General features: G+C 40.7%; 1 protein-coding gene, 1 long non-coding RNA gene and 1 other non-coding gene across 5 annotated transcripts; 2 read left to right on the forward strand and 1 right to left on the reverse strand.

The window, feature by feature from the left end:
- Positions 1-869: 869 nt before the first annotated feature.
- Positions 870-3,035, forward strand: LOC103151389 (uncharacterized). Its single transcript, XR_477642.1, has 2 exons — positions 870-1,085; positions 1,310-3,035. It is a non-coding gene; the product is annotated as an uncharacterized LOC103151389 (long non-coding RNA).
- A 2,890-nt stretch (positions 3,036-5,925) lies between these two features.
- Positions 5,926-5,996, reverse strand: trnag-ccc (transfer RNA glycine (anticodon CCC)). The gene has a single exon. It is a non-coding gene; the product is annotated as a tRNA-Gly (tRNA).
- A 200-nt stretch (positions 5,997-6,196) lies between these two features.
- Positions 6,197-13,532, forward strand: LOC103151399 (histone-lysine N-methyltransferase PRDM9-like). Of its 3 annotated transcripts, none has more exons than XM_007571442.2 (7): positions 6,197-6,343; positions 7,555-7,663; positions 7,740-7,832; positions 8,160-8,437; positions 8,571-8,638; positions 9,609-9,799; positions 9,905-13,532. In XM_007571442.2, exons 1-7 carry the CDS (start codon positions 6,317-6,319, stop codon positions 11,809-11,811), a joined length of 2,673 nt encoding a protein of 890 aa, XP_007571504.1. In that variant the 5' UTR covers positions 6,197-6,316; the 3' UTR covers positions 11,812-13,532. The 3 variants fall into 3 exon arrangements, with proteins under 3 accessions (XP_007571504.1, XP_016536936.1, XP_016536933.1); XM_016681450.1 differs by lacking the exon at positions 6,197-6,343 and adding an exon at positions 6,384-6,479; XM_016681447.1 differs by lacking the exon at positions 6,197-6,343 and adding an exon at positions 6,972-7,346.
- Positions 13,533-13,678: the final 146 nt, after the last annotated feature.

Consider the following 13,678-nt stretch of genomic DNA (forward strand, 5'->3'; position numbering starts at 1 on the left):
AAGTTTTATGCAGCTGACCTTTTGACTTTCGCGTCTGTGTATTTATGTCTGAGAAAATAGTGAAATTATGACACTTAACTCTGTCGCCTACATGTGTCTGGGACAGCTTTGTGTGGACTGTTAGGGCCATTCAGACCATAGGTCAGTCTGCGGCAGCCGACTCTCTGATTTAATAGCTCAATAACTCAAGTGCATTCGCACCGACATGCCACGAAAACCTCAAAAATGCAATAATCAGACAGATTATAAAGAATAAATGTTCCAATGTTTAATTTGTTGATTAGAGTCAAATGACTATGGACGTTTTGGATGCTGATTGTGAGCTAACGTCTTAGGATCAGTCTGTTAACGTGAACTTAGTGAAGAGTGAGACATCAGTTAAACAGTATTGGGGGATTCCCACAGACCGACAGCTATAAATCAGAGCTGCCTGTGAATAAGTATGCAGAAACATCCGATCTTAGCTTTATACATGCCACAGCAGCACTTCTAACTTTGTTTACGTCCTTTATAAGCCTTAGAGACTGTGTAGTTTAGCAACTGCAGCGCTCTGAAATATTATCAATATTTGAACTCTTCCAGATATTCCACATCATGACCTCAAACATCTGTGTGCTTTATTGGGGTTGTACAAAATGTAATAAACCAACAAAAGGCGGTGCATAGTTGTGAAGCGGAAGGAAAATTAATGGTTTCAACAACCAGTATGTCAGAACCCATGAGAGTGTGATCTCACTTTCAGAGGATCTTTGCTGGAGAGTTGATCCACCTGCTGCTTCCACGCACCTGTGGCTAATCAGCGCCTTTTGTTTGGTTGGAGCTCTAAAGGAGACGTCGATACAAAGTTACGCATTTATAAGCATGTATGTGTTTTTACGTGTGTATGTATGTTTACGTAGAATTTATGGTAGAATACATGTATATATATAGATATGGATAAATAATATTTATTTATTTACATCACGAACCACACTCCATACCATTAAGTAGCGGTAATGCTAACAGTTTGTTGCCAACCGCCAGTCCAACCGACAAGAAGAAGAAGACGTCGATCATTTTACATCTGATGGTTAAAGCTGCAGCAGGTAACATTGATTAAAAAGTATGTTTGTTTTTTTTATTGTTTTTTACATATTCGTTAAAACTCTCACAATGTCCTGATGGTGTAATATGAGAGAGATAATCTGCGAAAAAGTCGAGCTTCTGTGCCTCCTACATGTGGTTCTACTGATATCTATTGGAAACAGAGCAGTGAATCACGAGGAGGGTCTTTACATTGTCAATCCCTTTTCCCTCTGCAACATTACAGCTCCTTCCTCACCACAGAACCTGCCATGAACACGAAGACTAGCGAACATGGCCTGATGACGGTGGATAAAGTTTTTCTGTATCTGCAGCAAACTGGCAGTCTTCAACAGCACATACAAGAGCTTCCTCTCCAGATTTACACACTGCTTCGTGTTAGTCTGTATAAAAATATTCCAAATAACTTTGCGTATGTGGTTATTGCATACAAGCTATGAAAAGTTCTGTGAGTATTTATTTTTTTTTAATGGGTATTTTAGATTTTCAATCATAAAAGTAAAGTGCTATGTTAAGAAATGGACAATATTTCAGTACAACTAGATTTGTAAAAGAAAAGACCTAATATTATGACACAAACTAAACCAATGTTAAAGCAGTAAAGTTAAAAACATTTAAAAAAATTTCAGACATTTTATGTCTACAGAAAATTTGACGTCTTAGAAAAAACCAGCCACCCTGTGATCCTGCATCAAAATTAACTTGAAATGTATCACTTGGTGTGAAGACTTTTTTTCCCCCCTCAACTTAGCAACTCGGTTGTCTTCTATCTCCATACAACATGCAGTCATGGTTGAAGCAAAGTAACGAGAACATTTGTGGTAAAAGCGAGCAAACGACTAATTCCACGCATCTGTGGCGCTATCTGTGAGTACCAATTGTCTCTCAGAAGCTGGTGGTAAGCAGGGGTCTTGTACATCTTCTTCATGTGTGGTCACAGTGGTTTCACTTAGCTCTTTGGAGCTCAATCAAGGAGCCCCTCTGATCTCCATGAGGTCCAATTCCAGAAAACAAGAATCCTCCTGCTGCAGCGGTAAAGCCAAGACGCAGTCGACGCGCAATCAGATACCCTCTTATCTGCTCGGCCTGGCTTGATGTGGATGTTAATCAGCGATATATATCTCAGTAATGGTGTTCCTGTTAATTGCCTCCCCTTTTTGTGGCTGTGTTTACTTTCGCTCATGATTTCTATCTGCTGATGTGGTCAGAAAGGCATATGGATTTGGTTTTCTGATGCACGCCTTACTGAGCGCTCGGAGAGATGCCGCCCTTGACTTTTAAAGTGGTTCTGAAATGGAGATGCTTGTCCCCTGTGCTGGTGTTGCTATTCTGCCAAGGCTTGACTTTTGTTCTTACAAGCACTGTAGTTCTTAATAAATAAGAAATCATCTAAACATGTATTGGTTTCAGTAGAGTGATTACACAAAGGGGAAATATTTTTATATATTTTTTTGGAATTTTTTTTTTTTTTAATGATTGTGGGTTACAGTGAACAAAAAAAAATCCAATATTCAGCATCTTAGAAAATGTAACTGGGCTTATTACTTTGCCAATAAAATGTCATAAATGCCAAATGAAATCTGTCCTTTTATTGAATACAACATGTACTGAGAACCTGGTTGCAGCTACTTTTGTAAAGTTTCATTGGTGTGTAGACCATAACATGACATTTCTGTATCTGAAAATCATTCTCATTGATCTTGTGCTGCTGTAAAAAAAAAAAAAAAATTCCAAGTCGAGCAATCTTGAGATTTCTGTAGCTATCAGTCATGATCATCAAAACTGCTTAAAAATAAACATTTGAAATAAATTCCTCTGTAACATGAGTTTTTCACTGTTTTATTTGTATTGTTTGAATCTTTGTTTTATGTTGTGATGGCTGATGTAAACTGTGAAGCGCTTTGGTCAACTGCTGTTTTAAATGTGCCATGCAAATAAATTTGACATTGAGATTCACTGTCTGACTTTATTTAGTTGTTTAAATGGCATTTAGTATTTGATGATCAACTTATTCTGACTGTACTGCATTATAATTAGGATCTGAATGTGATCATATGGCTGGACTGTACTGGATCTATCTGGAAAGTGACTTGCCATGCTGTAATTTGTGGCTACATGATTAAGCTAAACTGAATTGAGTTTAGTGGCAGAAAAATGCATGACTGCACATTTTCTCTTTTAATGACTCGGCTTCCCACGAGAGTGCCTTTATTTGCATATCTTTTGAACCTTTGCGTCTGATTCTCAGATCATTAGACGTGGTTGACGGTGTGATAGCCAAATGGCTTCGGGGCAGGTTCGGCCTGCACGTCTGAATTCCATGCAAATGGTTAATCCCGTTCTGCGGCGTGACTGGAGTAGGCTGACCTGGCCTGGAAAGATCGCACCAGTTCAGATCCAGACGGCCGCTCAAAGATGCTGCTGACGCGGCATGACAAAAACTGACTAAATCATTTTGACAATTGAACCATGATGCAAACATGAGCCTTTGGTTATGGAGATCCAAATGGATCGAAGTTCGAAACCGGGTCCTCACCCCACCTCCTACACTTGAAGACCGCAAGGGGGTCAACCGTCATTTCTTTAAAGCTTCTCCTCACGCATAAATAAACCTGGATGCACCCTCCTCCACACTGCAAACCCTAAAAGAGCCTTCTGAAAGTCTAAGAGCATTCCTCCATGAAGACTTTCCCCTTTTTAACTTTGATTTTACGCTTTTGAAAACCCCTGCAGCTGCGTTAGTCCCAGGCAAGAGGCTCCATACCTGATGAAACAATGGCGTGGTGGGGAGGGGGTCCTGCAGGGTAAAGCTAAACCAAGCTTTGGGATGCAGGGGACGGGGGTGTTGTATTGTCTAACTACTTCTCACCACCACAGGGAAAAAAAATAAAGGATTCTTCATTCTCAGTTTTCTGCAGACAAAATCAAATTGGCTTTGGCGTGGTTGTGAATGAACAGAATCCAAAAGTGGAGTCAGTGCTCCACCTCACTATGCTTTGATATCCACAAGCCCCTCACTGTTGTGCTGCTGTGGCTGTCAAAGCAGAGGACCTCCCCTCCCTGATCCTTAGCCTCGTCACTCCTAATGATGCCCTGGAGGCATGAAGGTCTGGAGGGCAGGCGGTTGGGTGGAAGGTCCCCGGATGAGGCAAAACCTGCTCCTTCTGGTGACAAACTTCACAAAAACCACAAAAGCTGAAATAGCAAAACAGAGGCATAACCCAGATCTTTTCAATCTATGTATATTATTCCTGTGTTTATTTGTAGTTTTTAGTCTTGTCTTTTAAATTGCATAACATGATCCAAATGTTTTGGGGGCGTTTGCTGAAATGTTGGCCCATTTCGTCTCCTGGTAGAATAATGTTTGGAGTCACGGCTTCTTCCTCTCTGAGTGACATTGCAGCTCTTCTCAGTTCAGGATTTGTTTAAGTGGAAAATGACACTGTCTAATGACCCTCAGCCAGCATCTTCGCACTATTTATTATTTTGTTCTGGCTTGTTATGTACATTTCACACCAAAAACACTTTCATTTTTTATACACATAGCCTGTCTCCCTCCTCAATCGTACGATGAACCTGACCTATGAGAGTCCTCAGTTCTCTTTCTGATATCTTGGTAGATTTCTTTGTGGGGTTTTTTTCTTTCATATTACACATAGGAGCAGCATGATGGTGTTTACATCTAAAGGGTTATCTGTAGTTAACTCAATGCTATGGAGCTATCTCTCAGATTCATTGCAAAACCAAGACATCATCATTTGGGCTACACCTACATAGATAAAGGTATAGTACTGTATGTAAACTTCTGACTTTGAATACAGTACAAAAAAATATCTGTCATTGTTCTGACACCTAGCAAAAAGAGACTATTTTTGCAATCCTAACTGACCTGAAACAATAATAGTTTAATCTTATTTAATGTCAAACAGAGGAGAAATGAACTGTGTCTTTTCAGAAAGCCTGGGTAAATATCAGGCTTTAACTCTACTTTTTGTAATAAAAAAAAAATGCAGCCAAATCAATCTAAGAGTGAAGACATAAAACATTGTGGGAATTTGTTTTGAAGCTACCAAACACATAATACAATGCTGACCTCTAGTGTAAATTCAAAGACACAGCATGTTTAGAAAAGAAAATACCTTGGGTGCACAAACTTGAACAGGGAGCATAGAGTGCTCAAAAGAGTTCAATATATGATATATTAATATCCAGTAATTCTGATGCATGTTTGGCTTTTAATTGGAAATATTTGCAAGGTATGTTACCACTGCAACAATGACCATCCATGTTGAAGGATGATGAGGACTTTTCTTCTTCAAGTGCTGCCTTCTCTCTGAATCACTGACTGTTCATAAACTTCTTTACACATTCTTGCTGTAATTAAATGAAGCAGTCCAATTAGAACAAATCAGATGTTAATACATCACATTCAAACCTGAGAATGCTTGTCTTTTCTTCCACATTTACTTGAGATGGCAAGGAAGCACTGAAATATAGGTTTGGAAATTAAAATTTTAAAATTTTAGAACTGTTTATTCTTTCTTGCAAAAAACATTAGTTCTGTGCCCATTCATATGCTAGTAAGAAAGCTAAAACTCTAATTTTTTACTTTTTAATAATTCAGATCTGATGTTTTTTTTATTTTAGATCTGAGGTTTGGTAACATTTTAGGATCGACAGAAAACTAAAGTCGTTAATAAAACATATCCTCCAAAATTTAAATAATTGTGTATCTGAATCCAAAATAAATTAAGCTCTTCTTTGTATCTTGCAATTAACCTGTAATCTTATTTTTAAGCTTTGATATGCAACGATCCGTGCAATAAAGAAAGAGAAAAGACGTGCGCCGCCCGGGAATCGAACCCGGGTCGCAAGAATGGGAATCTTGCATGATACCACTACACCAGCGGCGCCGACCTGCTTCGGTGTAGACGCTGTGGTTATTCCATACATAGCTATATCCGAGTAGTTACAAGTTTTGTATTTGAATATATGCAGGGATGACTCTTGACTACATGATCTAGTGTTATAAAACAAGAAACACTGAAAATGAATTTCACAGGACGCTGTTCTTTTATTTGATTAAAAACGCAATGTTTCCCTTTATGCTGAAAGTTTTCTGTATTTACTTCCGGTGTTGTAGTGTAACATCGGAGTAACTTCCTCTTACGAGACCTCATGTTGCTAACGGTCAAAATATGTGGTTTTTGAAACCAATTTATTGTAAGTTTCGATGTTAGAGTTGCTACAACTCAAAAAGGTTTGTGATTTTTTATTTTATTTTTTTACTTTTTAATCTCTTATTTCGTAAAATGGATTTAATTTTTTTACGTCAGGATGTAATATTTAGCTATGTGAGGCTAATTATCATGTTACAGTTATCGCTATGATATACGGTAAGGTAAATTTGATAAACTGTTATTCGTCCTAACTGAGAAAAGATTAATTACTGCCCAGCAAATTTTAGCCTTACTGGAGCATTGCAGTAATATTCCTTATAGGTTACATACAACTTAGACACCTTTAGGAACGTTATTATGTTCTTCCTCACTATTAGAGAAGAACCAGTGTGAATTTTCTAAAGATTTATTAACCTTGAGCGAACGTTTCCTGTAAACGTTCCTCTTGCTCTTTGAAGATACGAGATTTTCGAACTTTTTATTGAACGATTCCTATATGCTTTCTGGAACTTGACGTTGATGCTTTAGATAATCTTGATGTGACAGACTTTTTAACTGTTTTTTTTAGGGAAGAATTCCCCAACCGTGATCCTCAAGGCTCACTGCCCTGCATATTTTATGTTTGCTTGCTTCAGTGCACCTGATTTCAATTAATGGCTGATTAAAAGGTTTTTACTAAACGCCAGCCTGAATCAGGTGTGTTTAAAGAAGGGCAACAGAACATGCTGTGCAGTGTGCCTTGACAACGCTTTAGGGAACAGTCTTATTAGAGAACTGTTTGTCAATATTCCCTAAATGTTAGAGAACTTCAAAACTCCTGGAAATGTTCCCTAAACGTCTTCCAAAGCTTTCGCATTTTGTGGTCTTATGGGACATTCTGTGGTTACAGATGTCTTCACCTTATGGAAAGCATACGGGTGTTCTAATTTTTAGAGAACCTTCTCCAGGATACTTTGCAAAAGTTGTTAACTTTCATGGAGCTTTTGGGGAACATTTCCTGGAAGCTTGGAGTAGACCAGCCAGATTCCTGACTCTTCCTGAAGCTTGCACTGTCAATGTGGAGACAAATCCTCAGAGAACTCAGTATAGTATAACAGTATAGTCTTTGAAGGGTTTCTAAAAGTTGAAACATTTGCAGTCTCCAGAGAAGTTCACAGTGAGGCTTGTGTATTTACGCAACAAAGTGGACCAGTATCGAAAAATGCACAGGAGATATGTGTGTGATGAATTTGCGGGATATCTGTTGATCTCATACTAATAAAAGTGACTAACTTCCTTTCACTTCCTGCAGAGGTTTTTACTCATGTCGAATAAGAATGGTGAAGTGGAGTGGGTGGAGACAACCGAGGAGGTTGTTGAAACTGAGGAGGGCCTCTCTCTGAAGAACAGCACCCCTGCAGGTAATGTATGATAACCATATTTTTAAACTTTTTAAGAAATAAAAGTCTAACATTGCATCTCTGTGTGTGTCTAAAGTGGTGGTTGATTTAGAGTCGACTGAAACGTCACTCCAGAAACTGCTGAGCACTGTGGGACAGGAAGAAAGCATTGAGGGCCAAGATGGCTTCTGTAAGTTTATTCCATTTTCCTTTCTTATTATAATGAAGAGTCAAACCTGTTAAACCGGTAGAGCATTGACAAGCTGGTATCAGTGTTCATGGTAGCTTAGCAAGCGCAACCCTTAGCCAAACGACGTTTTGATAACATACTTTGTTTGCATGCAGAAATTATCTTTTCTAAAGTTATTTTTGTGCAAATGATGAATCCATTTATGAGTAATACAGAAACTATTTTGTTACAAATTTGGAATTTAAAAAAAAAATATTTTCCTTTTAACATATTTCAGCCACACAAGTACACTCACTTTAATATTCAATTTTGCTTTTACATTTCCAGGTTGTGAGGAGTGTCTGCCTCTTTTTCAGGATCAGAGTAATCCTGATGACATTAATGGTCCATCATTTATCCTCGACTTTCCAACGACCATGGGTGTCCCACAGCGAGCTCTTCTCACTTTACCCTTTGGCCTGATGATAGGCAGATCCAGCATTCCCAATGCAGGAGTAGGTGTAATAAACCAAGGTCCAGCACTGTCTCCAGGAATGCATTTTGGACCGTATGAGGGGGAAGTGACAGTGAAAGAAAATGCTATGTCTAGTGACTTTTCTTGGGAGGTGAGTTTAATGGTTTTAATGTGACAAATTGTGAAAGTTTAAAATGATTTTAGTAGTCCTGAATCCAAACAGTAAATTGAATGTCCTTGTGTTTGTTATCATGCTTATAACATTTTATTTAAATTTTTTTCAGATTTACAAAGGAGAAGATCAGTACGAGTACATAGATGCCACCAGTGACTCCTATTCAAATTGGATGAGGTATTGAATTTTGAACGTTTGAGCAGGAGCACAGTAAAGGTTTACTGAACTAGAGTAAAATTGATGGGGCATTTTTGATAGGTTCACGCTCAACAACAGTGGGTCTATCATCTGTGCAAGCACATGCAGAAATGTTACAGACTTCACCGTTTCTAAGTGGTGAACTTTGGTCAATGTTTCTAGAACTATAATAATATCTTAGGTTTCTTTTGAGGCGTGTATAAAGTTTAGTCAAAGAGAACGTAAATAAACCTGGCATGCCAAATATCAGCTTATGGGGCGAGTCTTAGTTGGCCAGTTTTTGCTTTATCAGGGCTCATAGAGGTTGTCACAATCTTTTCTTAGGCAACTTCATTGTGCCTCAAAAGATCATATTACACTTTAATAAATCTGCACAGTTGCTGACAATCTTGTACCCATTCTTGCCCCAAAGTAAAAGACAGGAAGTGTGGGGAACCTTCAAGGGTTTTTGGCATTCAGTGAGGAAGTAAAACAGTTTTTTTTTTTGTTTTTTTTTTTTGGTGTTTTAGATGCTGATTATTTCTCAGGGTAGGTAAAAAAAAAAAAGGTTTTTAATTAATTTTGATAACTGGCTGATTAAGTGGTGGATCATGGCTTTTCCAATTAAATCCAAATTTAGGTTTAAATAATCCTAGTTGTAACAACACATTTTGTCTCAGTGAAAGTTGTAGTCCAGTTTTGGAGTAGGCCAGCCAGATTCCTGACTCTAATCTAAAAGAAAATCTGTGTAGGGAGATAAAGGTTCTGGTAATGGCGAGGAGGCCTCCCAGCCTCAAGGACTAGGATTTCATCATCAGAGATAAATGTTCAAAATGCCAGCAAAAACATTCAAAAAGCTGGTCAGCAATTATAACAAAGGTTTGATTGCTGTACAATCAACTTTTTAGTTTATCGGGCTCAGCTTCATGTTGTACTCAACTTATTTCTACCGGTCTTTGTTTGTGCATAGGTATGTGAACTTTGCTCGCAGCAAGGACGAGGCCAACCTGCTGGCCGTTCAGTACAAAGGCAGCATCCTGTTCCACTGCTGCCGCGCCGTCCAGACCGGAGATGAGCTCACAGTGTGGCCGAGCAGCAAACTGCGCGCCCACCTCAGCAAAGATTGGTCTGACATGTTGTCTTTGAAGATGAGCAGAACAGGTAGCTTTCACTTCCCAAATCTGTCACCCAAAAAAAAAAAATGTGTTTGAGATCTAGTCTAGATTAAGTTGCTCATTATTTTCCCGTTTTTCTCCGAAATCGCAGAGAGCGGTGAGAGTGCGTCGTCTCCGATTTTCCTCTGCTCCAGCTGTCTTCTCTCGTTCACCACGGAGAGCTTCCTCCTCCGACACATAGAGCACTTTCACTCGCAGCCCAAAGCAGACGAGGCGGCCGGCGAGGAAAACCCCGGCTCCAGAGACGAGCCTCCAGCCTCTCTGGTGATGCTAGTGGATCCAGTTAAATCCAAAACGTGTGATGACTGCGGGAAAGTTTTCAAACAAGTCCCCCACCTCAGGAGACACAAGCTGTGCGTCCACTCCAACAAGCGGCCTTACTGTTGCTCGCATTGCAGGAGAAGCTTCAGTCAGGCGTCCGGCTTGGTCCGACACCAGAGCGTTCATTTTGGAAAAGCCGCAGCTACGGACAAACTGGTCTCTACAGCGGAGAGCTCTGCTCTCGGATCAGAACTCTCCTGCCGGGCGGAAGCGGCTGCATCTGAGGAGACGGAAAGAAGCAACCCAACCGAGGTTGCCCAAGTGGATGTGTATGTAGAAACGCAGCAGCTGGATTGTTCAGTTTGTGGAAAGAGCTTCACGAATGAAGCGCACCTCAAGAAGCACGAGGCAGCTGTTCATGAGAAGTTACGCCCTTATGTCTGTTCTGTGTGCCTCAAGTGCTTCGGCCAGTACAACGACCTGGCCAGGCATCTGCAGAGTCACCACAAGAATGAACATAAAGAGAAAATGGACGAGGATTCGGAGGACGCCGCCATCATGCCGTTTAGCTGTGGTGAGTGCTTGGTGGCTTTCTCTTCGGTGGATGACCTGCAGCTGCACATAAACGAGCGGCACTCGGAAGACTCGGCGGCTGAAAACCAGGGAAGTAGTTCAGCTCCTCCTGTGGAAACCAAAGACCTCACCCCAAACAGTGCCCCTCTGAGGCCGCAGCGCCTCAAAGCCAGATCTAAAGTTTCTGCCGTCACTCAACTTGTAGCGCCTAAACGCAAAGCGGCCAATCAGCAAGAGGCTTCAGCCGTCAGAAATGCAAAAATCAAGAAGCACAAGTGGTTTAGCTGTAATCTCTGCAAGCAAACATACGGAAACCCAGACGATCTTAAGGCACACAAGTGCACTTCGAAGCTGCTGAACTGCGGGCAGTGCAGCGCCGCCTTCTGGAAGTCTAGTTTGCTCAGAAGGCACACACAGATGGCACATGGAAGGGCGAAATCTTTCCGCTGCAACTCCTGCGATAAAGCCTTCTCTACGTCAGCGAAGCTGAGGCAGCATCAGAAAAACAAGTCTTGTCAGAAGTACCACTGCGCCTCCGAGCTGTTCCCCTGTTCCTTCTGCCACTTCTCCTTCACCATGAAGAGCTACCTCATCAAACACATCAAGAGGCACCATCCTCGGGATTACTCGGAAGGCCTGATGGACCTGGAGGAGGCAGAGGGGGAGTTCACGTGCTCGGACTGCGGGACAAACTGCGCAGACGCGCAAGCGCTCGCCTCTCACACGTGCATCAGGCAGCTGAAGGTCCTGTATTTGTGCACCGACTGTGGGAAGAGCTTCACGAACCACTACGGCCTGAAGCAGCACCAGCGCATCCACACGGGCGAGAAGCCCTACAGCTGCACCTATTGCAGCAAGAGCTTCTCCTATGTGGGCCAGCTGAACGTTCACCTCCGGACTCACACCGGCGAGAAACCCTACCTGTGCACCCACTGCGGCGAGAGCTTCCGCCAGTCGGGAGACCTGAAGAGACACGAGCGGAAACACACGGGCGTGAGGCCGCACGAGTGCACCGAGTGCAGCAAGAGCTTCAGCCGCCTGCAGAGCCTCAAGGCTCACCTGCTGCTTCACCAGGGACAGAGGCTGTTCAAGTGCAGCCAGTGCGGGAAGAGCTTTTCCAGAAACTATCATCTCAGGAGGCACCATCAGAAGGTGCACACGTAGGCAAGAAGGACTGTTGTTGCTGTGAAAAGAGTTCAGATTTCCACAGATTAAAGTAAACGACTTTACTTTAGCAAGTTTAAGAATAACTTTGTGAAAGTTATTCTAGATTTCCGACATTAGCCCGTTTTTATTTAGTTCCAAAACCAGTTTTAATGCAAGTTTTTGATGCGTTAGTAGAACACAGCGTCATCCTTATTCCTGTTTTGTCCATCCACTTAATGCAAAGCTTTTTTTTTTTTTATTATTACTCTCCAACCCATCTGAATCAGGTAATCTGGGATTCTGAGGTAATTCTGTCGTTTGATTCAGGTGTGTTGGAGAAGGAATGCATCTAAAAGTTAAAGGACGGTATCCTTTCAGGTTGCACTTGAGCGTCCTTGAGCTAGAGGTTGAAAATAAATAAGCGTCCAGAGACGGACAAGATCTATTTCCACAGATTCAGTATGATTGATGGGGATTGTTTATCCCCAAAAACCTCATGACTAAGTTTGATTCAGCATCAGTTTACACAAAGTTATTGCACCTTTCTGTTTGAGGTCTGTTTTGTTTTTAATTTAAATTTACACAATTTAAATTACATTCAATATAAAATAATTCTCAGCATTTGACTCTAAACATTGTATAATTTATTAAAACAAGATTCACTACAGTTTTTTGACAAAAAAAAAGGAAATGAAGCTAAACAGATTTGCCATGGTTTGAAATAAAAACACAGCTGCTCATCACTGTTGACCATTTATTCCACAAAACATACAATGCAAAGCGTGTGCACTGTACAAGCCTTAATATTATGAAAATAGTCATAACCATGCCTGTTTTTTTTGTTTGTTTTTTTTTCATTAAGTAATCCTAGGTTTTGTTTTCATTACCACCCTCATCTACTACTTGGTTTTAACATGACAACAGTACACCTTTGTCTATTCGATTACCTTTTTCTTTGCTTTTGTCCATTTTTTTTTCCTTGACTACGTTATAAAGATTACGCAAATTGAAAATATTGAAGTCTGACCTGAAACTATACAAACATACTGCAATGACAGGTGACTGCTTTCAAACTGTGCATGAACCGAAAACAGGTAAGAAACCTGGCAGTGTTTTTCCATGTGCTACACGCGGTGGTTGTCAAGTGCAGCTGCTGGTTCGAGACGAAAACTTCGCTGCTGGTAACGACTTTGGGAAAAGACAAAAAAATAAATAAAATTTCCCAGTCTGGTAATGGTTCAGGAATCGGTAATTCCAGTTACACAAGTCCTTAGCAACATCCATCTGGAGGGAAAAACGGATCCGTTGTCACTTGTGGCACAGAAGTTGCAGGTTTGTTTCGTGTGGTACCTCTTCTAAAGACACAAGGGGATGGAACCGGAGGAAGGATCGCTTGTTGATGGGTTTTTAGTGTGTAGAAAATACACAAACACTTCTGGAAAGTAGGCAGCAAGGTTAGGTGATGAGACACCTAAAAGAAGGTTACTGTTACTACGGTTTAGACATCACGTCCCACTCGTTCTCTTCGTTCCATCGGCGCGCCGCGGCATCTTCGGTGCAAGCTCCTTCCTTCGTACCACATCTTTATCACGGAAAATATACAACAACCGTCCAAATCTCGGTTTATATTATGTTAAATGTTATCCACGTTAAAATTTTTTACAAACCAAACCGAAAACACACAGCATCACATCTGTACAAAAACTGAGAGGGGAAAAAAAAAAAAAAAAAAAAAGTCACAAAAAAAGTAGGTAAAAACCAAAGAAAGGGATTTTGTTTTTGGCAATTAAAAGCAACAGCTTGGTCTGTCACAAAACAACAAATTATGGGGGAAAAACAAATACTGAAATAAAAAAAGGAAAAAGTACATTTAGAGCTCATCAGA

The sequence above is a fragment of the Poecilia formosa genome, unplaced genomic scaffold (genome assembly GCF_000485575.1).
Source record: "Poecilia formosa unplaced genomic scaffold, Poecilia_formosa-5.1.2 Scaffold7, whole genome shotgun sequence".
In the NCBI taxonomy this organism is placed as follows: domain Eukaryota; kingdom Metazoa; phylum Chordata; class Actinopteri; order Cyprinodontiformes; family Poeciliidae; genus Poecilia; species Poecilia formosa.

Excerpts from the sequence above, each read along its gene's own strand:
- LOC103151399 (XM_007571442.2), top strand. The coding sequence starts at position 6,317 with ATGTTAGAGTTGCTACAACTCAAAAAG. Across the intron at positions 6,344-7,554 it reads AGTTGCTACAACTCAAAAAG|AGGTTTTTACTCATGTCGAA; the intron begins GTTTGTGATTTT and ends CACTTCCTGCAG. Across the intron at positions 8,438-8,570 it reads CTAGTGACTTTTCTTGGGAG|ATTTACAAAGGAGAAGATCA; the intron begins GTGAGTTTAATG and ends AATTTTTTTCAG.